Consider the following 25,716-nt stretch of genomic DNA (forward strand, 5'->3'; position numbering starts at 1 on the left):
GCAGCAGCAGCAAGAGCGACGAGGTCGTGTCGTAGCTCCATCAGCCTTAACGCGTTCCTCGTAAGTCCTTATATTCACTGCGAAATCGAGAGCCTCACTTGCCCATCATTCACGACGACGCAACTTCGTGAAAGACGCTTTCACGTTATTGAAACGCGAGTAAAATACTTTGACAGGCCATCGCTCGACGCGCAATTCCCAATATAAATCAGCCGAGGAACATAGTTCTAAGCGCCAGTTGTCGGGCAAGGGACGAGGGTAAGGGGCTGAAATGGACATTGGACGATACGGTAGACCGCGCCGTGTAGTTCGCCAGAGCGAGCTAAACGGTTCCCACGTGTGTGCTAGCCCTCGACCAAAAGCTCTTCCTTTTACTCCATTGAAATATTTAAGCGGATTGAAGGCGTTCGCCGCCGCAGCTGCACAGCACAGCCAGCCTCGGACTTTCGTCCAGTCCGGCTGCAGTGCTAGAGCACTCCGGCTAATTTAAATAACAACATCAGGAGCATTAGCGAGTGGAGCTAAAGCCATCTCCACATTGCTCTCGACTTGGAAAATATAAGCAATCCAAATATTTCCTCAAACTTGAGCCCCGCGCGCAGTTCTGCCTACCTACCTCTTTTCTTTACTTTGCTCGCGGCTAATGGGATCTTAGCCCGAGTGCTTTGTTTCTCTTCTAGAACAATCATTTTCCGGCTTATTCTTTTCTTGCCCTCGCTGTATTAACCTTAATTGCGCTATCTCGCGGACAAATTGTCCTTCCTCTCTTTCGCTCTCTCGCTCACTTCCGCTCCCTCCCTGTCTTTCTCTCTCTCTCTCTCTCTCTCTCTCTCTCTCTCTCTCTCTCGTCTCGCTATAGTGTTTTTCCCCGACTCTTTACCCCCCCCCCCCTAACCATAGTATTGGCGGCTGATGTGATCGCATAATAATTAACTTACTATAATTAACTCGGTAATTATTGATTTAGGAGTTAAAGCTTGCAAGCATGAAAAATGAAGACTTCTTTTACTGATAGTACATTTTACGTTACTCATTTGTAATTTTAACGGTGGAATTTGATTTGGAATGCTTTGATAATGATGGGATATTAAAACACTTTTATTTATGTCATAATTTTTAAGCATCTGAAGTATAATATATTCCCTTGTAAAATGTGCTCACGAAACATGTATTTAAAGTGCACCAATAATTGATTCTACAACATAACATATACCAGCAACTATCATTTGTTAATTTAAAATAAAATTAATTAAAAATTCGTGTCAAGTGTAAGAACCTCGGTACAGAAACGTTATGAATAGCAGACGAAACGAAAGAAGCACAGACAGGAGGAAAAGAGACGATAAGCAATAGCAAGTGGATGCTTGTAACGTCACGTTCAAATCCAAAGTGTCTTTCGCGCGCCGCTCTCACTCTCTCTCTCGTATATTTTTTTTGAAGGACTTGACGCGTCGAGTGCGAGCCTTAAACCCCTTTCGCAGAGAGGATGGTAGGCCGTATCATTAATTTTATATGACTTTACTTTTTTACGGGGATAATTTTTTTTCGCTCGCTGCTGTTGCCACGCGCAGACAACGAAGCAGCGTTAAGCGCAACTTTAGCGCCACACGTCGAGTAAAAGTTAAATTTTAATTTTTACTTTACGTTTCTGTCTCAATTTAATGTATGTGCGACGGTTATAAACTGCTCTCCGCCGGCGGGCAATTACAATTTATTTTTAATATTTTTTATCTCTAACGTTGAATATTTTTCACTCTTATGATGATGATCGATGCCACGACAATTACTAAACGTGTTCTCTGAATTTATGTTCTCTCTTTCGACGGTAAAAGACTATAATCAGATAATCGCGTTCGGGGCGATGGCAATAAGAAACAAAAATATATCTAGCCGTGGTATTTTATCGATATGACTTAGATCCCGCTGTGGACGCGCTTACTGGTCAAAAGTGCAATAATTATTTTCGCGATTGCTTAAACATTTGAAATAAATGATACACAATGCCAAATCGGATTCTACGGATGAAATTCATATGAAACATAAAAAGAGAAAAAGACTTGCCCATACTGATGCCCGAGCTTGAAGGGTCCTCGTTCTTGGCTCCCCAGCTGCCAGCGAGGTTGAGAGCAAGAAGCGGCCGTTCTTTGAGAAGGTTGGCAACGGACGCAAGACCTTCGCAGCCGCAGCCAAGGTGCGGCAAATGTAGCGCTTGGACCTGAGGACAATGACGTAGTGCCCCGCATACTCGTGACACCTGCTCACCCGACAAATTCATGTCGAGGACCAGCCGCGACAATTGCGCTGATGCCTGGCTCAGACCGCGACACAATGCACTCACCACACACTCCAATCTGTAACGTCAAGTTGTTACCACTTTTGTAATCGAACTTTTTACTTGTTATTAATTATCGTGATTATTTTTAACACCCAGTAGTATTTCTTAAGGTTTGTTTTTTCTTAGTAAACATGTGATTTATTCTTCGCTTGAAGAAGCTTAAATATTTATGAGCTAAATAAGTATAGAATTTCATTGTGAGAATTGTTATCAAACTGGAAACGTCAATTTGGTCTTTTACTTAAAAAAGATGATATATTTATCAATGCAATATTACATATTTTAAAGCATTTAAGCCCCGTAAAATCCTATTTGAGCCTGAACTTTAATGTTACAGCGCTTTTCCATTCCGATTACTTTTATTTAAGTCGCAGAAAATGTTTTTCTCGTGTTTGCGAATTCATTAGCGTCGTAACAGAGCCACGAAATGCAGCAAGACAAGAAAGAAAGAGAATAAAAATGAAAAAACTAAGATGGTAAAAAGCGCGGGTAATCCGGAAGTGCCATTGTGCAACAATGAAGGGAACACAAAGAGTTGTCGAAGCTGCGCTTTACTTCCCTACTTTTGTCCTTTGTTCCTTCCTCTTTTTTTCTTTTCAAGGTTCTCAGCATCTCATTCCCCTTTCATTGGTATTAGCGGAGTCGCGTACCAGTCTTTGGCTACTCCGTATAGCAAGAACTTTGCCCCTATCGCATTCATTGCGCAGACCATGAAGACAAACTTTCGACTGCTTTGCAATTGGCGGCAAGACAGTTTGATGTGGTGTGCCACTTTCAGCACGTAGGTCAAAAATCCAAAATAACTCGATCAATATTTTACAAATAATTGGTGAGCATGAAGCGAACATTAAACGAAATAGTGAGCTCTGAGGAACTTTCGAAATCGGTCAATTATGCAGGATTAGCGTTCGGCGGTGCGAGAATCGTCGTGCGACTCTTGAATTCGTCTTTTTGCAATTGTATAGCGCTCTGCGCTCTTTTTCATAGTCTAAGCCAAGCGTATACCCTCGAAAGCCACGTATTTTCCAGCTTCATCCTCGCACTTATAGAGCTCCGGTAACCTTTTGAAGCCGATAAATCGTCGCGGCACGGCCTCATGGATAAATAAGCGCTCCGCGGTAGTCCCGTTGGGCTGACGCTCAAGTGCCGCTTGGCTCGAAACTTCGCCGAGTTTGCCCTGCGTCGACAAAGTTAGCGCTGCGCTGCCTGCCGCTACGTTGCGTCGTCCGCCCAGGAGAAAGGGTGGAAGCTGACTAGGGACTCGACGAGATTAGTGTAAAGAAGGAAGAGTCGGGATTGAACATACAATACCTTGGTATACTTTGGATATAACAACTACTAGTTTATTGGACATTTCATAAGATTTTCTTCGAAACTTTTCAATCGCGACCGCTTTTATTAACAATCGCGATAAAAATCCTCGGTTCGATTTATCTTTACTTTTTCAACCGATAAAAGTTCCGTGAAACTCATTTAGCAAATAACTTTTTCAGTGTCAGTGAATTTCAAAAGAACATTCAACAGAAAGTCCATGTATGTTCAGTGACGACATGGAACATATAAAACCCAATAAATTGAAGTATCGACGAAAAGTTTCATTAAATATCTCTAAATTTACCGAAGAAAAGAAGAACTCGTTTCAACAAATAGAAGCTTGCGGAGCGCGCGTAATCCAGGTGGACTAAGAGTGTGTCCGACTATACTTGGGCATAACTACTTGCAGTAAGCTCGAACGTGAATGCAAAGTGTCCCTTCGTAATTACATCGCCGCGTCGTAAATGCGATTTCTTAACTATATTACCAATTGTTTGATACTCAAGTGTACGTTAGTAAAGAACATGCAGGCTAAATGTGCTATATCGTGAGACTGTCCAGAGCTTTCAACTGATCATCCGACAATAATTACAGGTAAGAAAAAGCGTAAAAGTCACGTCAAAGCTTATGAATTGGCAAAGCACAAAGATTATAATATTAGCGTGTAGAAGTCGCGTCTAGCCGCATGTTATCGTGTGCTGCCGGAGGCTTGATAAGACGCAGACTAGGTTGTTTATACGGAAAAGCTCCTTTGAGCTGGATGAAAAGGAGGAAAATCGCTCAACGTATTGTGAAATGCGCGACGCGCTTATCCGCGAGCTATATGTATACCCCAGGGCCGCTCAAGAGCGGCCCGTCGGCGGCGGTGGCGGCGGCAAAGGCGCTTTTCGAGCGAGGAAGGAGATAATGAAAGGACGCGACGACGCCGCCGTCGCTTGAAAGACTTCATATATTGCGGCCTGATCCGTGGATGGGCAGGAAGCAGGAAATATCCTCATTCTCGACGCCGCCGCTGCCGAGGGTCTCATATCGGCTCAGTCGATCGGCCTTTTCTCTGTGGCCTCTGGCAATAATTCATCTCGGTAGGGACGAGTGAGGCGCCGCTGAGAGAATGCGCTCGACGCTTTGGTCAAGCATTCACGCTGAATAATATTTCTCCTCTTCAAAGGCTTTTATCGCGCGACGACATTTTTTTCGCTCGGCAAGACTTTCGGATTTAATTATTCTTTACGTTCAACCGGAAAAAATGGTTGGACGACATTTTTAAATTAAAAATAAACCTAACCGAACTTGGCGGATGGCGTGAAATACATCTTGAAGCGATGCGAATAACCGTTGAAAGCGAAATCGCATCGAGCACAGAAAAGTTGGCTAATGCAATTTCTATTTATTCCAATGAACGTATAGCTGTTAATAGTGAGATAACGATAGGCGTAACGGTAACTCACCTATCGTGTGCAGATTCTTCGAGACACGTGATAACAAGCTCGAACTCGTGTAGCCTCTTCTTGCCAAGGATATTTCTGACGTGCTCGGCAAGCCTAAGCACTTCGTCCGCAGGGAATTCCTGACCCAGTAGCGACGTGATCCTAACGAGCTTGACGCTCTCGTTGGCAGTCAGGGCCTCGAAGAACTCGTCGAGGTGGTGCGGATCGGAACCCCGTTCGACTTGAAACACGACCTCGAGAGCCTCGAGGCTGCAAGCCGACGATTCTAGTATTCGCGCCCAGCCCTCCAGTTCCAACGGCGAAGTGTGAACCAGCGGTGCCGGCGGTCGTTCGTTGGGTGCAGGCCCGAAGCCTGGACCCGCGCCAACGAGCCGACAAATCGCTGCCACGTTGCCGTCCGACGCACCGGCAGCTTTCAGCAGTGAGAACATCGCCCGCGCTGGCACTTCCAGGGGACACAGCTGATTGAGCACTAGGTGCGTCTTAGGTCCGAGCAGTCCCGCCAGGTAGCCGATTATGCCCGATGGTAGGCCCTCGAGCTCACGACGTAGGATGTTGGCGTACTGCGCCACTGACGTTAGGTAATACGCAGCCAGGAATTCCGCCACCACCAGGTGGATCGGCGTGTACAATTCGCATTTGCGACGCTGACTGAATGCTATTCCTGCGATTAGTACACCATTTTCAACAACACCGTTTCATTATCAACTTGACCGAAGCATAGCTTAGCGAGTAATTATCAAAATTTTTAAGTCGATTTTTTCAAAGTAATCTTTTTATAGTGTACAACAGATGTATATAGCTACAGACAAACAGATAAAATATTCAACTACTTGTATGTGCATTTGTCATGAGTATTAAGTTTCAAAAGTTCTGGAAATAAAGTATTACTTCTAGGAAGAATATTTTTAAAATGTTTTCCAAAGTAGACAATTTTTCTTTTAAAAATATACTGAACAAAAATAAAAATGTCTATACTAGGTGAAATCCGAAGAGGTGCTTTTATTGGAATAAGAAAATTGAGTAAAAGCTCTTAAAAGAAAGAAAAATGTTGTATTTCATACTGTGTCACAAAAAGGCTGAATTCTGAAAATGGTATTATTTATACTTATGAAATATGTATATTTTTTAAAACATTCTTTTAAAAATATGACTTTGCAACTCTTTTATAGTTATTTTCTTTCGACTTATGCATTTCACAGAATTCGGAAATTCGTTCCAAATGCGATATATTGTCAAGCTCAATAATAAAGACATTAAGAAATATATCCCCGGTAGTAAAAATTTCTGTAACTGATTCTTATAACCACGTCATATTGAAAATATATATTGTCAAAGTCATGAAAATCTTGACGATATTTTCATAAGAGTTGTCGATGTAACAGCGACAAAATAATTGCCAACACTTTGTCTGCTAAGCTCGAAATATTGAATAACAAAATCAATGGACTCGAGATAAGCTTACCTTTGTTGAGGAAACCAAGCTTTGTGATTTCGAAGCCGCCGCCACGCTGTCTAAGCTCGCTCTCGGCGTAGTAGGTGCGCCCATCTCGCAGAGCCGCGAGCGCAAGTTTACCGAAATCCTCGAGACGTTTGCGACAGTGCGCGGGAATCTCTTCGTCGCTCGGCACCGCTGGCTCCAAGCTTCGCTTCACGATGCATTTCACCGCCGCCTGCACCAAGCTACTCAGCTCACCCGGCAGGTTTCCGCAGTCCTATTTTCAACGTTAATTCGTGTAATTTACTATTGTTGATTGTGCTGACGCGATGATTGATTGTACAAAGGAAATTCACAATGATGACTTTTCGTTGATGTAATGCCGACCCGACTATGCCTTTTTTCAACAGTTACGTGTCGTACAAATTTTAGTCAAGTGTCTTCGTAACTTAATACTTCATTATTTATTTATTTGCTCCATATTATTTTTACACTTATTTTTACAATGAATTTCCGAATAACACTGACATTTAACGAGCATCCCTAAAATCTAAATTATTATGATTTACCAGTCATCACTTATTAAATCATAAATTATTTCCTATTCGAGCAGGCAGACACATCAAAATTACTATACGTTTCGTTATTTTTTGCTACTAAATAATTTACTTCAAATTATGTTTAAGTCATTGTCGCGGAGAAATAACTGTTTTCATACTGACGTCAGTTTAATGAAATATTTATAAAAAAGGTATAAATATAAACTGTTGAAATATATTACTGTTGGATTTTCGAGAAAAAGAAATAAGTAACGAAAAAATTGGACTCACTTGATAAAGCACGCAGAGCATGATCCAGCCAAGCGGATGCTGAGCGAGTTGCCTGACGTTAAGGGGCTGCACGTTAAGCACCTCGAGGAACTCGCAGGCCTTCTCTGCCATATCATTATGAATGAAATAGGCGACGCAGAGTCTCTCGACGTGAGGCCACTCGAGACCGGCCAAGTGTAACCTTCTGTGCACGACTAACGAGCCAATGCTCGCGGCATCGCTCGCCGAGCAGGTGACCAGCACTCTCGCCTCGGGAAAGAGTCTGCCCTCGAGCAAATCGATGGCGTCCCCGAGAGAGGCGCGACTACTGGTCGAGCATTCGTCGTAGCCATCGAGAACGAAAAGCGCGCGTTCTTCCAGCAGCTGCATCGTTCGCCACACCTGCTGAATGGCTTCGGTGCACTGGCGCGGAAAGAGCTCGCGAGTCAAATAGTTCAGCAGCGGGCCTCCGCGCAGCTCGCGCAACGGTACGAAGAACACCAGAGCTGGACCGTCGCTCTGCGTAGCCCATTGGTAGAGCAGTCGTAAGCAGAGCGTCGTTCGTCCGCTGCCTGGGCCACCTTCCACGGAGACACGTCGGGGCGCCTCCGAAATCGAACCGTCGCTTAGCTAAAATTGAAATCTCGTTAATTTGGGCGTTACGACTCTTCCTTTCCATTCCTTTTCATAGAAACAATTCGGTTACGCAAGGGATTGGGAAGATAATGTTTGAAAGAAACGTTAACTCATTGCCCGCATGGGAGTCGTCGATCGGCATACAAGTGTATACATATATCAATTGACCATTGAATTCGAAGACAAAGCGCACGGCGGCGACTCGGCGACAACTCGGACGAGTGGGTACTTGGCTTAATTTCAGCAAAGTGCGGCAAACTTGTCTATCCCCTTTGAGCACCCAATAGACACTACTTGGCTGCCCGAAGGGTCTTCCGGTCCTCTTATCGAAAAGTTCGACAGCTTGCCGCTGGCGGAAGGCTATCCGCCCCCACGAGCCACGGATGCCTCGAAGGCGAGTTTAGCATCGTTCGGCTATTTCCTTTGCAAGCCCTATACTTCTTCCTCCTTTATTTCTTTTCTACGCAGAGTTAGATTAGATCTCAGAAACATAACCGTGCACTGTTGAGTTTAGCGCGATTTTATTACGCTATTGATTTGTTTTGAGAAAAAATGTCTACTAGCATTTTCGGCAAAAGCACGTTGGGACGTCGCGTCTTCACGACGTAGATTTAAAACCCACGATATTTTATTTTATCTGATTAGTAAGTTAACGAACAGAAGGATAGCGAGGGTCGTCGTCGTCGTCTTCGTCGGGGACAAGTTTATCCGTGTTTGCGGAAAAGTTTGCAAAGAAAATATTTCAGCTGGGAGCACATAGACGCAGGCGCCTCTCGTGCAGTCGCCGGCAACGGTGGCAGTGCTGAAAGAATGTCAAGCTTGCGCGAGAGCAAGAGAGCGCCAGCTGAGCTTCGCCTTCTATGGAGTCGAGTTTATACTGTTAAGGCGCGCTCCAAGCAAAGAGCAAAAGCTCTTGAGTTATTCCACTGGGGGGTAAGCTAAGGAATATACTCTCGGCAGCTTGCCTTGCCACACACACACGCGCACACACACACACACATACGCACACACCTTTTTTTTTCTTGAAGCTAAATCAAACCGAAAGTCGTTGGCGTTTTCTCTGATTTTTACTACAGTGGACTTTAAATTATTGTTTCAGTTCATATGCTGATATTAGTTTTTTTACTGTCAATTCGCAAGATCTCCTTCGGAAATGAATACAGAAATAATACATACGTTTACGATGATAAGTAAGAGAAAAGTTTCTTTTAAATACAGTTTTTTGAATGAAAACAAATAACGACACTATAAATAATATTTGGATTGGTTCAACTGAACCAATAACCGAAGTCGATCTGATTTTATAGTCGAATACAAATGCGATACTGAGACAAGAAAGAACTTTCGACAGATCTGCAAGCAAAGTGAAGGTGAGCTTTATCGATGCTGACATTAAACTTTGAAAATAAAAAAAAATAAAAAGGAGTAAATGCGCCAACTAAGTAGATGAGCAGTGCATCAGTAATGCAACAAAAGAGATAAGGAAAAAAGAAAAATAAAACGAAAAATAAAACAAAGCGTCACGAGTCTCACCCTAACCGGGGCGAAAATCTGGTCCATCTTGATATTCTCGAGGCGATGCTCCTGCTCGCTCTTGTGCACGATCTGTAAGTGAGGCTGGAAGTGCGCGGGGCACAGAGTGCCCGGAGGCAGCGGCGAAGCCCATTGCGGTAGATGTGCTAGGTCCCTCGTGCCCAGCTCCCGGTAGAAGCTCTTCAGATACCTGCAATCATCCGATCCCTCATTTTCTAATCTTTCTTTGCAGTTTCAGTTTTAATGACTTTTCTTGTACGTGATCCGCTCTACCTCGAACGCTTTTCGATTTCATCTGGAAAGCTGTCCAGCTGACAAATGTCAGTTGACTTTTTTGATAAATTGTTGTTATTTTACTTTGTCACCTGTTATCAAGATGTGCTGTCAACAGACCAATAGAATTCAAGACAAAGTTACTGAAAACGCCTGACACGATCCTGAATGTTTTTCTAATTAGTTCTTTGAAGCACACTCGGTTATTAACAAAATATGCAAATTGAGCTAGGCATGTAAAATGAAAAATACAGGATATATACTTTTCTTATTTCATTTATATTTTATCGTCAATATAGTTGAAGCGCACTCCGATAAAAAATGAACGCAACAGTTGTATAAATGTATCTACAAATGTTACAATCAATCTACTATGATGCGCAAATAAACAATCCTGAGGTCACCGACATTTTCCCAAATACTTGAATATATTGCGCTTTATAGATCCAGCAATTTTCAACATGATTGCAAGGGTAAAAATATTAGTAGCATAAAGCACTACTTTCAAAACATAGTTGTGCAGCGATGTATGAAATTTTATTATTGAAAATTCCGACGTAAAGTATTGTCATTTTTTACGACAAAGCTAACAAATTGGAATATCGACGAGCTAAATTTCATGATAGATATAAATTCGAAAAAATGCTATATTTCGCGATAAAACGATGTAAAAATAACTATAAAAATGCAAAATTTCTGGTGGAAACGTGCAAATCTCTGCCTCAAGCTCTTTAGCTCGCTTACAGATTATAATTATATTGTGCTGTCATCGAGAGACTGGAAGCACTGTATGGATGAAATAACAAGTAGATAATATTAGCATCGGCCAATCGCTCTGTCAGCGGGGAGTACAAGTTAGATTACGAGGCTTTGATGTTAAGAAGCACTCACCTGATGAGCTTGCCCAGGGGGTCGCGCTCGGGCGAATTGGTGGCACCGCCGAAGCCAAGACTCGCGGCAGCGGCGAGTCTGCGCGAGGACGCCCTGGCGCTGGATATGTAAGCGGCCGGCGCTGGAGGTGGACTGCACGGTGGACTGCCAGCTCCCGGTGTCGATAGCGTGTAACTACGCTCGAGTTCCTGCAACAAATGCACTTGGTTAGTGCGTCCGTTATATGCTGATAGTCGCGTTCCTAGAAACATTCATAAATTCAGAACGAGCTGCATTAATTTAATCCATAGGACATATAATCTAAGCACACAGAGGCTTTAACGATGCTTGAATAGACATGTTGCGGCTGGGCAAAGAACTCATTGACGAATCCCATTTGATGGGCTCATATTGATACATTACGAATATGTCGATTTTAATTATGAATATTCGAGATTCGTCCGACTAATTTTCATTTTCATTTTACGCTATTCAAATTCTGTCATCTGTGTCGATAATATCTAATTGATAATACCGTAGATGTTGGCATCCATTCAAATAAATGAATATCACTGAAACGACGAAACGGGAATGTACTTTATCAAAAATGTATTCCATTGCGTAGTCTGGGAAATTAAACATCTGGTCAGAAAACGATGCATATATTTTCTACAATAGATTTATGAATTTAAATAGTTTCTTGTAATTATATTGTTTGTGCCGTTTGCGCGTCTACCGAGTTTGAGCATGTTTTCGAACACCTTTGCTTAAAATATGAAAATTTGTCAGCTGACAGGTCATGTCGAAGGTATGCTCAGTTCGTGCTCACCAGAGGAGAAAGCGACACTTAAAGGAATTGTTCAGCAGGCCTTCAACACATGAACGGGGCAAAAAATGTCTTGCATGTGTTGCGCGTCTGTTGGAAATCCTACGGACTCGCCGCTCGTTCAATCATAAAAAAAAAGGATCGGATGACCTGAGAGAGAGAGAGAGAGGCGTGTGGGCGATGCGTAGGTCCAGCAAAACTACGCCCTCCTGACTCATTGACTGGGCCTTATTGAATTGCCAGAAAAGTAGAGAAAAAGGGAGGAGAGACAATTTTGCTTTCCACGTTGCTGAAGGGCATGAGACGTAGCCAGTTCCTTCCGGACGTACATCGAGGTACATTCTCTCTCAATAAGTGACGCCTTTCATCTCTGTTATCCGTGCGATCAATCTTGTTGGTATTTGTGCTTGCGAAACTATTGCGTGCGTGTGTATGCAGACGTGCACCTTTGCTGTTCGCTCGAGACCATTAGCGACGCCTTATCAGGGGCTAAAGACAGGAGTGCCTGTTGCCTTAGCAGAGGGACTTCCTCTGGAGCGTCTTCACCCTTGCGGCAGTTTGCCCGTTGGATCCATCACCAGTAGAAACGTTAGCGAGGGCTCCACCCATATGAGCTACGTTTAAGCTAGCAGTGAAGACGTTTCCCTACATCGATTCCTTGTTGTGTAGGCATCAAGCTGGTAAGCGAACGAGCGAATATTCATTGAGTGGCCACTCAATTTATTACTGCGACATCCCAACTATGTAAGCGCGTTTATACGATTACTTCGCACTGTTTATCATTTCTACTCTAATCTAAATAATCTTCGTGACATTTGTTATATTTATTTTAAGTAATATTGTTGTTTTATTGTAAGTTTTGTTTCGTATGTGTTTTATTCAAATGGCTTTTTCCTCACCTACGACTGGGGTTTTTTATACCGGCTGAATCTTAGAGTAATTCATATTAATAAAGTAAAGTGCTTGTTGATTGTTTAAATTCTGACTTTTATTCCTTATCATCACGAATTCAATTTAGAGTTGAGACTTATAGCATTAAGGATATTTACATTCTGCCTAATAATCTAACTAAAACTAAACATATATATTACGGAAAAATAGAACGCTCATAGGAATGAATTAACGCGACCTAGAGATACTTCTATTAGCCATTGTTTGTACGATAACACTGGCAATAAATCTGCATGAGAATCTCACGAATTCGTGCAAAATCAACTGGCTTCTCTTGAAATACAATATTCATCAGCTATATATACGTCCATTGTATTTTCATATGAGAATAATACAGGATGATACCATAATAATCGCTGCGGATTATTAGTAGAATGTATTTTCATATGAGAAAAGTTGATAAAAATATTATATCACAGTAAAAACTATATCTTAAATTATATAGTGAGAAAAAATAAGGAATTTTATATTTAAACGACTGCATTAACTGCAAATTTGTCTTAGAAAAATGGCTTTTTTCATTCTCGTCATTATGTTTTTCTTGTCGTCCCTTAGGTCCTTTTCCTAAGCGGAGGTGCGCTTGCGGGGGATGGCTCTCCTTGAGAAATCGCTCGGCGGAGCCGGAACACTTATCAAAATTAGCTTCCACTCGGCGTCGCCCACAGGATAAATGGAGCGATTGCCGGTGCCTCGAGTACAGCTTCGCCGTTTGCTCGGCAAACTAGCCCCCTCCAACTTTCCTTCTTGACAATCTGCAGGTGTCTTTGTTTAAGTGCCTCGTCTGAATTTGAAAATAACGCGCAGTCTTATTATTTCTTTTATTATTTTTAACTTTGCGAACGTCCGTTTATCACTTTTTATGCATGTAAATTGCCGCCTGCTACTATTTCACGGAAAAAAGAAACTTTGCTAGAGTCCAAGAGAGAAAGCAGAGTTTTTTTTTCGAAAAAAAGGGAACGCGGACGTTAATTACAGCAATTTCTCTATACTTCAAACGAATAATTAAATACCAAGGCGTTCCGAGTCATGCAGTGAAATAATAAGAGGATTCAGGAAGGTAATTCCAAAAGATAACAACGTACAAAAAAAATAATAAAAAGAAAAATACGTAAAAGTATGCATGGCTTAGAGGAAGAGCAAACTAATGAGCTCGGTAACAAGCTTTTTGCATTTCATTTTGCAGTTTGCTGTTTGAAGCTTTTCTTATAATATTTTTACGATAAACATTCTACACAAAAATTCTCTTCATTATTGTATCGGCATAATAAATTGCATCACAGAAGGCTGTCAGAGCTCGTATATCTCATATTTTATAATTATATCATAATAATATTATGATATAATTATAATTTATATATTTCAGTTGTCGTGAGTAATTGTTAAAACTATGTGCTGCAAAATGTTGTAGTTTTCCCTATTATGAAAATTGATAAGTTACTTATAATAAGAGACAAATTTCTTATTTTTCTTGAACTTTTACTTTCCATGCAATACAAAAGCACACCTTTTTATATTTTTACAGTGTAATAATAACGTTACTATTACGTTGGCACCGGTAGCGTACTTTTTCGACTTTTTAAAATTATCAAATGTCACTCGAAAAAATTATATAACGTACCTAAAGCCGATACACCAACGAAACATTCAACTGCGAATACATAGTGCATTATCAAAAATTTTCTTCTCGATTAATTAGGAGTCTTTTATGAAATTGGAATAAAGTAAATAAATGGAAAAAAGGGAGCTATGGCATTTTTTCGTCAAGAGGTCAAAGTGATAAATCTATATACGATAACGTTTCGAAAAAGAAAGTTACCTACGGGAAAAGTAATTACTAATTACAAATTTTTTTTCTCCACCATACCTCAAACAAAGCGTAAAAAAGCTCGTGAAAAACTTTGCGCTAACTTTGATGAACGTTTATTTGTTGAATTAAGAGAATGATGGAATCACATGAGCTCATATGAATTACACAAGGATTCGTAGGAATACGTAGTTGCCGAATTTTTTATAGATTCATTGATACTTTTTTCAATTTTGAACTTTCTGGAAATGTCTGATCGCAATTGGATATTTTTTGCAATTTGATATAATTCCAATTAGTTTAATCGTGCGATTAATTCACTAAATACCAACAATTGAAATTGGAAATTCCGTTGGACATTGACCAAATCATCATTGACGTAATCGTTCGTTCTATCAAATCTATTGATGTGAATCGAATAGCATGATTGGCACTTCAAATGAAATGATCAGACTATAAAGAAGTAACCAACATATCCGCAAATAAAGGTGAAAAAAGCGAATGATCGGCAGGTAAGCTGGCAAACCTAAAACGATCGAAGCCCCCTCTATCAGTGGAAGTTACGTAATTTAATCCCGGTCCAATTAAGCCGGATATAATGCACGCTAAGCTTGCGACTCGCTAAACCGGCGCACGGCCTGGTGCGGAAATTGGCTGGCGGTGCAGTCGACGCCTCGACGCGATATGTGCGCGCGAGCGACGTTGACTTTGAAATTCCGAGAATCCGGGATTTCGTGCATACAGAGAGAGAGAGAGAGAGAGAGAGAGAGAGAGAGAGAGAGTGAGAGAGAGAGAGAGAGAGAGAGAGAGAGAGAGAGAGGCTGGCTAATAGGATTTCGACGTTTACGCGGCATGATTGATACGCACCCGTACGCGCGAGCGTTTTGAACACTTTGCAGCGCGCTGCGAGCTGTAGATAAACACGATCCCTCCACCCTCGTGCTCTCTCTCGAACTTAATGTGTATTTCGGATTTGTAGATCCCGAGTATAAGCGTGCGCGAGAGCTGGGTTTTATACATGCGCGGCTGCTATTCATGTCTATTTGCGGTTGAAAGCCTTTCATTGCAGTACAGCTTTCTCTTACTTTGCCTTTCGATAAAAATTCTCTTTGTTTTGCACATGCCGCCACGTTTTATTGTCTCTCTCGTACCGCTCACCGTACGTATTTTTTTCCACTGCTTGGCAAAAATTTTAATCGAAATCGATTTTTCCTTCGCAACCTTTCTTTGACTGTTAGCTTGCCAATAAAATGTACTTACTGGTTTCTTTTTACGTCTTTCACTGCGGGTAAGAATCCATCGAAGCGTTAAAAATACCTAGCAGTCGAAATTAATATCACAAAATGAAAGTAAACAAATTCTCGGAATGACTTTTCTCTTCAGTCTTTCTTCCTTTAAATATCGAAAAGAGAAGAGCCGGAGAAAAGAACATTGTTTGATTTTTTTTTAATAATGGCTGTTCGACTTCACTCAAAATAAAAAGCATCCGTCAGGGAATAAAAAGAAAAAGTGAAATGAATAAATAGAAGAAAGTTAATCAGTTCAAACTGTGGAGGGCTAATCGAAATTCAAGCGGCAATTGAGAAAGAGAGAGAAGAAAGGAGCCGCATGCCGCCGCGAGGGTGGAATGAAAAAACGGAAAAACGCTCGAAATAAGTACTCGAACGAACGGCAAGAAAGGGAGGAAGAAAGTTGCAGGAAAAAAAGGTAAAATCGCAGCTGTTTAGTATGTACTCGACGTAAGGTAAGACTTTTCCGCGCTCATCGATCCGACAATGGAGAGAGAAACGACGCGGCGTGAATCGAATCATCCGAGCGATCGGATATACAAAAAGATGCCGGCTTCGTGCGCCCCTACACGCGTATAGACATATCGTGCGTAGCTTTGTTCGTAACTTGCGATCTTTGGGCAGTCGTGAATATATTGACGGTAAATATGTGTGCGGATCAGCGAAAGCGCACGCCAATTTTTTTCGTCTCCCTGACTTTTTTTTCTGCTCGAATTATTCTGCGTGCGCACTGTTTCACTTTTTCGTGCAAACTGTCTGGCTTTTGATAGCCTTTCGTTTTTTCCTTTCGCTACGTGTACCCTTCGTTTGCGATAATCCATTCTGCAGAACGTGTGTTTGTGCATGTTTAGTGAATTGGTATTTTATTATTCACACTCGTGCGATTATTCGTGTTAAAAGCACGCTCTGGAATTAACGTAAATAAAATAGTAGGCGATCTATATTATTCAATCCAATGTCTATTTATCAGTCTAATAATAGCTTTCAGTTGTAAAGAGTTACCAACAAAAAGATGCACGTGAAAGTGGTTGGTGGATGACGCACAGTAGAACAAACAGTGTTTGGTCAGACGCACATAAGAACGCCGTTATCAGTGGAAAATTATCGATAAAAACGTAAGATTACGATTCGGCATGTTAATATTGACAAAGAAAAAGTAACTGTGTAAACATCGCACGTATCAACGGGTATCATACGTCATTAATTTCTGATGCTTAATAAACGTTTGAATAAACGTTTGGCATTATCTAGAAGGTTTTTTTCTTCTATTCCCTGTTAAACTATGTCGATATTGGCAGCTTCCAAATGACATGAAAAATATCGTAGCGGCAGCTCACGTCCTCCGCGTGAAAAGAGAAAATCACCTTTAGATCGCTCGCTCGGATACTTTTTCGTAACATTATACCGTAAAGTGGGTGTAACGCGCGCGTCGATTATGTTCACGGTGGAATGGATGTGTTTGGGCGTGTAAAGTTAAACTCTTTGGAGCACTAACTGCTGTATCGTAAGAAAGGGAGTGGCTGCACTGTGCATGTGTATGTATGTGTGTGCGTGTGTTTTTTTTCTTCTCCTTCTTGCGTTTCTTCGGGAGATAAATTGCCGTGGTGGGAGAACCAAGAAGATGGCTTTCTTGCTATGCTGCTGAGCTCATCCCAACGTACATCTACTTAAAGAACTATATTAGCGTGAAAAACAAATGGTTATACGATCGCATACTTTTTTTTCTACGTGAGTTTCGCCTACGTGAGACTTGGTATTCATTCGATCGTGTTACTATTCTGCTGGTGTTTATGTTGGAACTCGTAACTATTCTAATAACTTATTTTGTATTCTGTGAAAACTGCTCTTAAAATTTGTTTCTTATTTCTACTATTTCTGCATTTTCTATTGTACGAGGATGAAACGCACGAATAAATAAAAGGAGAAAGAGAGACGGAGAGATAAAACATAAGTATACTGTTTTCATATAATGCGAATGCCATTATTTATGTACCCCTCCAAGTTCTCATGCGTGTGTTGTTACGTATGACATACAGTCGCAACTCACTTTTTAAAAAGCACACGTATAATAACGCGCCCTAAGGTTCCAGTATTTTTTGTGGAAGGATATTAGAAAACGTATATCAATGCAGAGGTCATTAAATTTCTGAGAAAAAAAAAAGAAAGAAAAGGATATAAGTAAATTGAAGTCGAGCTGTAAGTTTTCATGAGAACGAATGCTCCAGACGTACGCTCATGGACTCTGCGCTACTTCTCGAAAAACATATTACTGCAGATAAATAATAAGATTGCTATCTCAAGACGCTTTTTAGCTAATCCGGCAGACAAGCCAGCCAATATATCCTCGGTGTATCCTGAAAAAAGAGCTAACCAAGCTCCGCAATGTTTTCGTCTCTCCCTTTTCTCTCTGCTCAGCGCACACAGCGAAGGCTCCTTCCGGGCGTACACATTCATCACGCGCATCACCTCGGGTCCGGCAAAATAGAGCGCCGCGTCGCTCTTTCCGTGTCCGATGAGCCATCACCCGACATAAATAAAACGCTTTCGCGTGCCCCGCCAATTCACCGCTCGGTTTTTTCTGCCTTGACGCGCGATCGAATCTTCTATGGCGGATGTTTACTCAGGTTAAACTGGGTCAGTGTGTAATGTAAGGCCAAGAGAATCTTTTTCCTTCGTTTTTTTATCTGGGCCGCTGCCCTATGCATCATTGCCACGCTGCTTGACAGCAAAAGATTTTCGACTATTACCGGCCACAGCCCTCATAAACGAAGAAGAGGGGTGGGGAGAGGGGGATGAGTGGCAAAAATACAAAATTGTCGAGCAGTAAAAGTTTGCGTTCTTTTTTTTCATCCTTTAAGATTGCCCGAGATGGGGGTCAGACTGTATATATACACCAAGAAAAGTCTTCTAATTAAACGGAATTAATTAAATCATCTTTTGTGCGCATCGGTGCGGTGCAAAAGGTGAAACCGCAACGCAGCGCAGCTCGCGGCGAGAGAGAGAGAGAGAGAGAGAGAAAGAGAGAGAGAGAGCCTGAGGCTAATCTTAATTGCCGCCTATACTAATTGCATCAGTCACTTTGTTACCGGTGGCTTGTGCTTTCTGTAGAGTTGCAAGGATCGCAGCTTCCTCACCGTCTTGACTAATTACTACGTGTCTTATACTGTTTCACAGTGGCGCGTCTCAACGTCATACCTGCGCGCCGAAAAACCGAGATATTGCCATTGTTCAAAGCCTTTGAGTCACAATACACCAATTTCACGTTTTGGTGTCTTATTCTTCGAACACCCAGAATGCAATGCAAAGTAAATTCAATTCAGGCATTTTTTTTTTATTTTGATCGTACAACGGATTAACCCGAGGTACGGAGGCAAATATGACTCGTCGTGAAGGATTCACTCGAGTGCAAACCCCATCGCTCCCTCGCGCTTTAGCCCTCAATGAGGGTACTTACGCTCGAGGCTCCTTCCTGTGTTGTGTAGCGGAGCAGGCAAAAGAAGAGAGAAAAAGAGAGAAAGAAAAAGATAAAGGGAGAGAGAAGGAGAAATCTCATGTCTCGGATACGCTGCGCACACGCACAGATGAGCCTTGCGTCGTCGTCATCCTTCACTCGGAAACTCGTTAGAACAAAGACCGGTGCAGCTCCTGCGCGCCGCTACGGATTGCATACGAGTGTACCCCCAAGCCTTATCATTCCCTGTTGTTACGCTATTACACTTCCGAGGGCCTTGCACTCTTTGTGTGCTCAGCCTCCTCGGCTCGTGCAGCGCATTACTCCCGCTTAGAGATTCTGCCATCGAATGACGAGCTTTCAAGCACTGTACGATCGTTGTCGGCATATTCTCGATTCCGCTCGCTCTGCGATTGCGACGCTACGAACAAGTTAAATAACGCCGATGTAGTTTTAGTTAATTGTCCCCTGACATAATTTATTTTTGGTTGTTTATGGTACGCACGCGTCTGCGTGGATTTAATTGAATAGCGCTGTCCCGAACGCTTTGTGAAATCGATTACGAGTGATTTATTCGCATGAAACTGCTGTTAATTGAACACTCCTGGCAGTTTTCACGTAAATACTTGATTATTCGTGACTGTGCATTTTTCTCGTTGTAACAGCCATTCCCTCATTTAAAAACAGTTGTAGCATGAATTTTAAAATATCGGCACGTACTGTTAATTATGTAATCCAATTAATTGGATTTATTGCCGTGATAGGAGCGAAAGTCCATGCATTCAAAATTTATATCTTTGATATATGCATTTTCAGTTTTACGTTTCGTGTAGATAACAATGGGTCACGCATTGATGCGCCATTTAATTTACATCAAAGTCAAATTGATAATCGGAATTTACCCTTTATGGTGTGTTGTATACGAAGGGTCAATTCTCTTTTAATGCGTAAAAGCAAGGCATTCTCGCGAGTGAAAAGGCGTTCACGAGACATTAAGCAATTTCTCGTTCGCACGCGTCTAATTAAGAAAAAGCTTGTAATTGCGATAAAATACGGAAGCGACAAGTTAGCTCAACTGGTATTTGCTGCTGCTGTTCCTCGCTTCCGAGTTGACAGGGCATAAATATTCATGCGAGGATTCGTCGACGAATTTATCGCGCCGCGCGCGTTTTCCGCGCGAACGATCGGCACATATGCACATTTCTACGGGGCGAGCTTTAAACACACATTTCCAGCTAGCCTCCGCGCGCGTTATCCCGACAGACAAATTCGACGTTTGTTCTATTGTTAGCTATACGCGAAATAGCCCAATTTCCGAAGTCTGCGCAAAATTGCTGCCGTCGTGCGTCGGTTTACCGAGCCTTTTCAGCAAGCTGCCTTTCTGAAACGGGATCCGGAAGTAATTTACTTTGCTCGTGATATTGTCAAAAACGATTCAACATTCTTGAATAATATTCTAGATTATATTTTTTATTATCAGTCTTTTTTTTTGAAATGAATAATATATTCTAACACGCGAGATAAAATATTCCGTTTAATATTATTAATATTATTTGCTAATTGATTACTTGCTATAGGTGTCATTATTTTATGAAATTTTCGTAGATTTGAATAGTTGGATAAGTTATCAGTTAGACCATCAATGACGTGATTAAAAGTGGTTAATGATAAGAAAATTTAGTTGGAAGAATACTCAGTATTGGTATTGAAAAAAGTTTCAAAACTCATCCTTACGGAAAGCACTGAACTTCTTATTACTGTCTACTTTAATCTTTTTCTAAAGTTATTTTTCATTTGCTAGTCTGCGTTTGGATAATACCTTATTATTCTAAAATTTGTTTCGATTTGGAAGAATGAATTCTTTACACAGACGAAGTGATGAACCTTCGACACGCTAGTTCAGAGATTTTCTACTTGCATACCACTTCTTTATTATTGCGATTAGCTCCCCTTACTATATATGCTATTTCGGATGTCAGATATATTTTTTTAACGTTGCACCGTAATCATTGCTGCTCGTTCGTTGTTCGGATTTTATCAATCCGATTTTACACAGCGAACCGTTGCTTACGCGCAGTCGCCTTTTATCGTGACGTACAAAGGGTAGAAGAAGAACGAGGGAGGGAGACAAAGATCACGTTTGCCTGGTAGTGCAGGCAGGATGGGGAGGGGGAGGGCGAAGGAGATGCAATTTTCTGCGTCGCGAGCCGCCAGACACGGGCGATAGTCTGCGCCCTTGCTCTATCTCGTGCATTTCCCCACGGACTCCGAGTCTTTTGAGTCGTGCGCACTCCCGGATCACTGCTGCGCCGACAGATTGACTTCGCTGAAAGCCAGCTGCGTTCGTGGAGACGACGAACTTTTAGGCTCTTCGAATCAGTTGACGCTTTGCATTGAGCTTGTTTTCGGACAAGCTCACTGTATTATTTATCGAGTTTTTTTTTAGACTCATTCATATAGTATTGGATATCTGCTTCGTTATCGGTCGTTTAGCTGTTTGGGCAACGATGGACAGCTAATACTTGATGAAAAGGCTGAAAATAAATCTGACACAGAAATTGAGATGCTATCGAATTGAAATGGAAAATATTTTTGTATCTGTCAGTGTGTGAGAAATCGCGACCGCTGGTATTATTAATTTACTCTATAGCTACTCTATGGCTTCTAATTAAAGTAATCTGGGATTGAAAATGAAAGCTGAGGTGTACTATCAGTCATGTCGTTGTTTTTAATTGTATTTACGTAAGTATTTCGTTTTAGTTTTTAAAAAGCCTTTACTTGTTATTTTCCGCGTAAAAATATGAATCTTAAGTTCAAGTCTAATCTAATTTTCATGATGTTCTTCTTTCATACATATTTTTACGCATGAAAATGTCAGAAGGGCAGTCACAAGACATTGTTTTTCGTAAAAGTGGATATGTTATTCATAGCTCATTCATGGCGAAGTGTCCGCATGAAAATTGTTATCAAGGAAAATTTACAAGTATTTGCTTCATGAATACAAAACAGAAAATGAAAAACACAAATAGAAGGCGAGAAAAAGTGAGAGGGAGAGAGAGAGAGAGAGAGAGAGCGGGGAAAATAGAGATAATAAAAAGAGGTATACATGTACCTGATCACGAAAGGAAGTGGAATTCCTTTGTAAGTGATTTTTCTTTCTCTTCTCGGGTGCAACAGCGACGTCGCTATGCGAGTCAAGCCGCCTCTTCTGGGAGTCGCACAGCTTCTTGTAAGACAGAAGTCGACACGAATCATCGAGTGACGACGTAGACGCCACGACCGAGCGACTTTTACATTCGGCACAATAAAAAGTTTGCTGCTGCATTTCGGCCACGGCGCGCTCCCTTTTGCCTTATAACTTACATTGTTCGCGAGCTTTCGCTCTGTTTACTTTCCTGCATGATCTTCTTCGCTGAGCTTTACGTGCTTTCTTGCTTATACTTCTCATGTTTTTTTCTTTCGACCTTCTACTTTATAATTTTACTTTCCACTCTGCTTCTTCTCTCTTTTCGTCCATACCACGTGAAGGGATTTTGAGCTTTGTGCGCTTATATAGGCGAATATACTCTCCATCTGCACGAGAATTTCAATAAAGCTGATTTACATTTTGTGTCCGCGTGTAATAAAAAAAATATGAGTCTATACTTCTTCTATTTAAATAAATATTGCGTGTATTTATTACAATATTTTATTTTTTCGGGTCAAGTTAACTAAACGATGACTCAAAATGAAATTGTCAAAATAATTTTTTTCCCAAACAAGGAATAAATCACTCAAAAGAATTGAACGTATTTACAGTTCAATTCGTAATAAAAACATTAACATCCAGCGACTTCTTTTTAAAAATGAAAATCTAGCTCGAAGAATATTTGCCATGTATTTCCATTTAATAAAAATACATGCGATTCGATAAATGAATATGTCGAAAAAATAGTGATTCCGACGAAAAGTCCTTAAAAGCTAGACATACCGAACAAATATAAAAAAATGTCAAAGGAAAAACCTGAAAGAGACAGCTTGATTTATAAATGAATGGAATATACGAGGGATATAGAACGAAAGAGGTTATTGCCCGTGAAAAGACTCTTGGCAAGACGTGACGAAATACAGTAATGCTGTAGAAGATAGAAGCTTTGCTATATACGAAAGAGCCAAAGAGTCGAAGTCAGAGCACGCTTTACAGAAAAATGGAGTCGAGCGATGGCACACCGTGACATTTTCTAAAAAACAGAGAGTAAGATATGTTTCTATCTAGAGCTTAGACATCCCAGGTTTTTCGAAACACTATAAATTTCATTTCGCAAATCTACTTTTGAAATCTGTTTCTATATCTATTTATATCCGTAACGTTCTTCAATAACTTTTTTAATTAACAAAATTTATAACGTTTTTTGATGAGTCATCCAGTTTTGATGAATTATAATAATCTATAAATTCTATAAGGCGGTAATTTAATTTACACTTTATAAAAAAAGTAGTAAACTTCGTTCAACTAATTTTCAACATCGACAGAGAGATCCCGGTTTGAAATTCATGAAAGTGAATTTAACTCGAGAGGAGAAAAAGTTGTCGTTGCATCGCAGACAAATAAAATTCAATGCACACGATTTTCAGCAGCAGAACGTTATGCATATAGCCGGTAAAATAGTTAAACATTTTTCCAACAGTGAAATTGTCAGCAAAGTTGCGCAGCGCGTTTTTCGCTTATGGGCGAGTTTTAACCAATTCTAATGGTATGTGTGTCTGTGTCCACCGACGCGGATATCCCGTTGTTACGCTTAAAAAACTTTCCTTTTTTTTTTCGCTACCCCTTATTTTCCATTTTTCGTTGCCTTTTAGGTACCCCGTCATATACGAACTCCAGTCGTCCGCGAAAGTTTGTACCCCGAACTTTTGGAATAAATATTTACTTTGATGTGCTTACATGCCGCGCATACGCGGATGCACGGGTACGTGCTGCCAGTCAACGTTGATCTCCCCCGGATATTTTATTCGAAAGAATTTATCGATAGCTTACATTTTTTCCAAGCGACAATCGCATGTTGCGCGATACGAATCACTATTGAATCGCGCAGCTACAGGTAACAACAAAATGTGTTTTCCGACAGTTTATTAGACAAAGCTCTTGGAAAGCAACGGTGGCACTGTAGCTCGAGTTGCAGGACTATGATCTAGTGCAAGTTTGGCGATAGCAGCTGTAGAGCAGCAGCTAATCGGAGGATCTTCTCTGGGGACAAGTAAAAGCGTGAAAGGTAGTTCCTCCCAGGGTAGCGAACTCGTAACTCGCTATTTCCTAGACAATCTCAGCGGGTGGCGGCGGCGCTCTCTCAAGCTACTGGGCTTTTACCCTGCACGCGCACAAAGACATCGGATGCGCGCACTGGGACGAGTAAATTGCTTGTACGGGGAAATTATTCTCAAGTACGACGTTGTTTTGCTTTCTGCTGTCTCTGTACAAAAGCCGTGCATGGCTGAAATTGGGATGCATTTGAATGGGACTTTTCGGAGAGGAAGCGGCTGTGACGCAGGCTTTAGGAGAGAAGAGTTCACGCGCGGTAAGAGGCGAAAATGCAGTGCGATGGTTCGGATATGCCGCAAATAATCTACGGCAGAGCGTCATCCAAGGCATGACTAATTGTTCGCATGTAAGAAACGAGACGCCCGTTTTGCACGCTCGCGCGGCCGCTGTCAGACGTGCAATTCCAAGCAAGCAACCTCGAGCCGAGACGAACGCTTAATTATGCGTCCGCTACAACAGCGGGAATTGGCTGCTGACAAAGGCTATAACGCCTTATTCCTTTTGCTTTATTTCGGTGGCGTCTCGCCAGAAAAGCTCGCGGCTCGCGTCCTCGTTTGTGCTGTTTCGGCGGCGGGCAAACAGCTATCGAGCGGCTGAAAACCGACTATCTATGTGCCGGCTTGTTTGCTTATCTCATGTGCCCCACTGCTATCGCCAAGTGCCACTGTAATTAGCTTATTTTATGGATTGGTCCCCTTTCGACCTGCCTTGGCGGGGGTTCCAAGTTTCCACTGAAACTTTAACGAAGTTACCGTTTCTTTATCCTTTGCCGCGAACTAGAGCCGTACTGTAATTTGCAATCGAGTGTAAGATTTACTTGGCTGTCGTTAGCGTAGTATATATGGTTGCCCGATTGTCGAGAGATTGTCACCGAATTCGGTAAACTGGACTGGCAGCAGCAACGTTTCGCGTAACCATTGTCTGCGAGTTCTGGTCGACTGTACATTCAATGCGACAATTCAATACGAGATGGAGAGAGCATCTTTTCAGTTGGTCTTACGGTGGTCCATTCAAATTGGTGGGAAATTCAAATGTCCGCTGTAGAGTATCGGAGAGAGAGAGAGAGAGTGAGCACGCGAGCAAAGTTGTATAACTGCGGGGGGCCGCGCGAGAGAAAGTTCGTTTTGCAATTGGGGCTGCATGCAGCTCGCGACGACGGACGCGCGTCGAAAATAAACCTAGCGGTCGTCGATCGCGCGAGTTTGGGCATTGTCTTTCCTTTCGCGACGGCATTTTCGAGTGATTTTCATGTCCTAAGCCGTTGTCGATGTGGCTAATTTCACCAGAATCACGCCAACGACCAATGATTGGCTTTAAATTAGTTATTGATTCTATCAGGCTGGATAAATTGAAACCTTGAAACGCCCTCTCTCGGGTGTACATAACACAGATATGTCGGTCATTGAGAATAAAGGCAGATATACGAGGACAGTTCTAGGA

General features: G+C 41.7%; 1 protein-coding gene across 2 annotated transcripts in view; it reads right to left on the minus strand.

Moving 5' to 3' along the window:
- LOC131664796 (uncharacterized) overlaps positions 1–25,716 on the minus strand; it is a 130,405-nt gene that overhangs the window by 21,226 nt on the left and 83,463 nt on the right. The window contains exons 4-9 of one of the 2 annotated variants that reach the window (XM_058936170.1): positions 10,678–10,865; positions 9,514–9,703; positions 7,366–7,974; positions 6,563–6,812; positions 5,098–5,761; positions 2,062–2,351 (exon numbers count right to left, since the gene is read on the minus strand). In XM_058936170.1, the coding sequence (XP_058792153.1) occupies positions 2,062–2,351; positions 5,098–5,761; positions 6,563–6,812; positions 7,366–7,974; positions 9,514–9,703; positions 10,678–10,865 (2,191 nt within the window). The remainder of the gene's footprint in view (positions 1–2,061; positions 2,352–5,097; positions 5,762–6,562; positions 6,813–7,365; positions 7,975–9,513; positions 9,704–10,677; positions 10,866–25,716) is intronic. The other variant, XM_058936171.1, reaches the window with a different exon arrangement.

The sequence above is a fragment of the Phymastichus coffea genome, unplaced genomic scaffold (genome assembly GCF_024137745.1).
Source record: "Phymastichus coffea isolate CEN01 unplaced genomic scaffold, Cenicafe_Pcof_1.1 PCOF00045, whole genome shotgun sequence".
NCBI lineage: Eukaryota > Metazoa > Arthropoda > Insecta > Hymenoptera > Eulophidae > Phymastichus > Phymastichus coffea.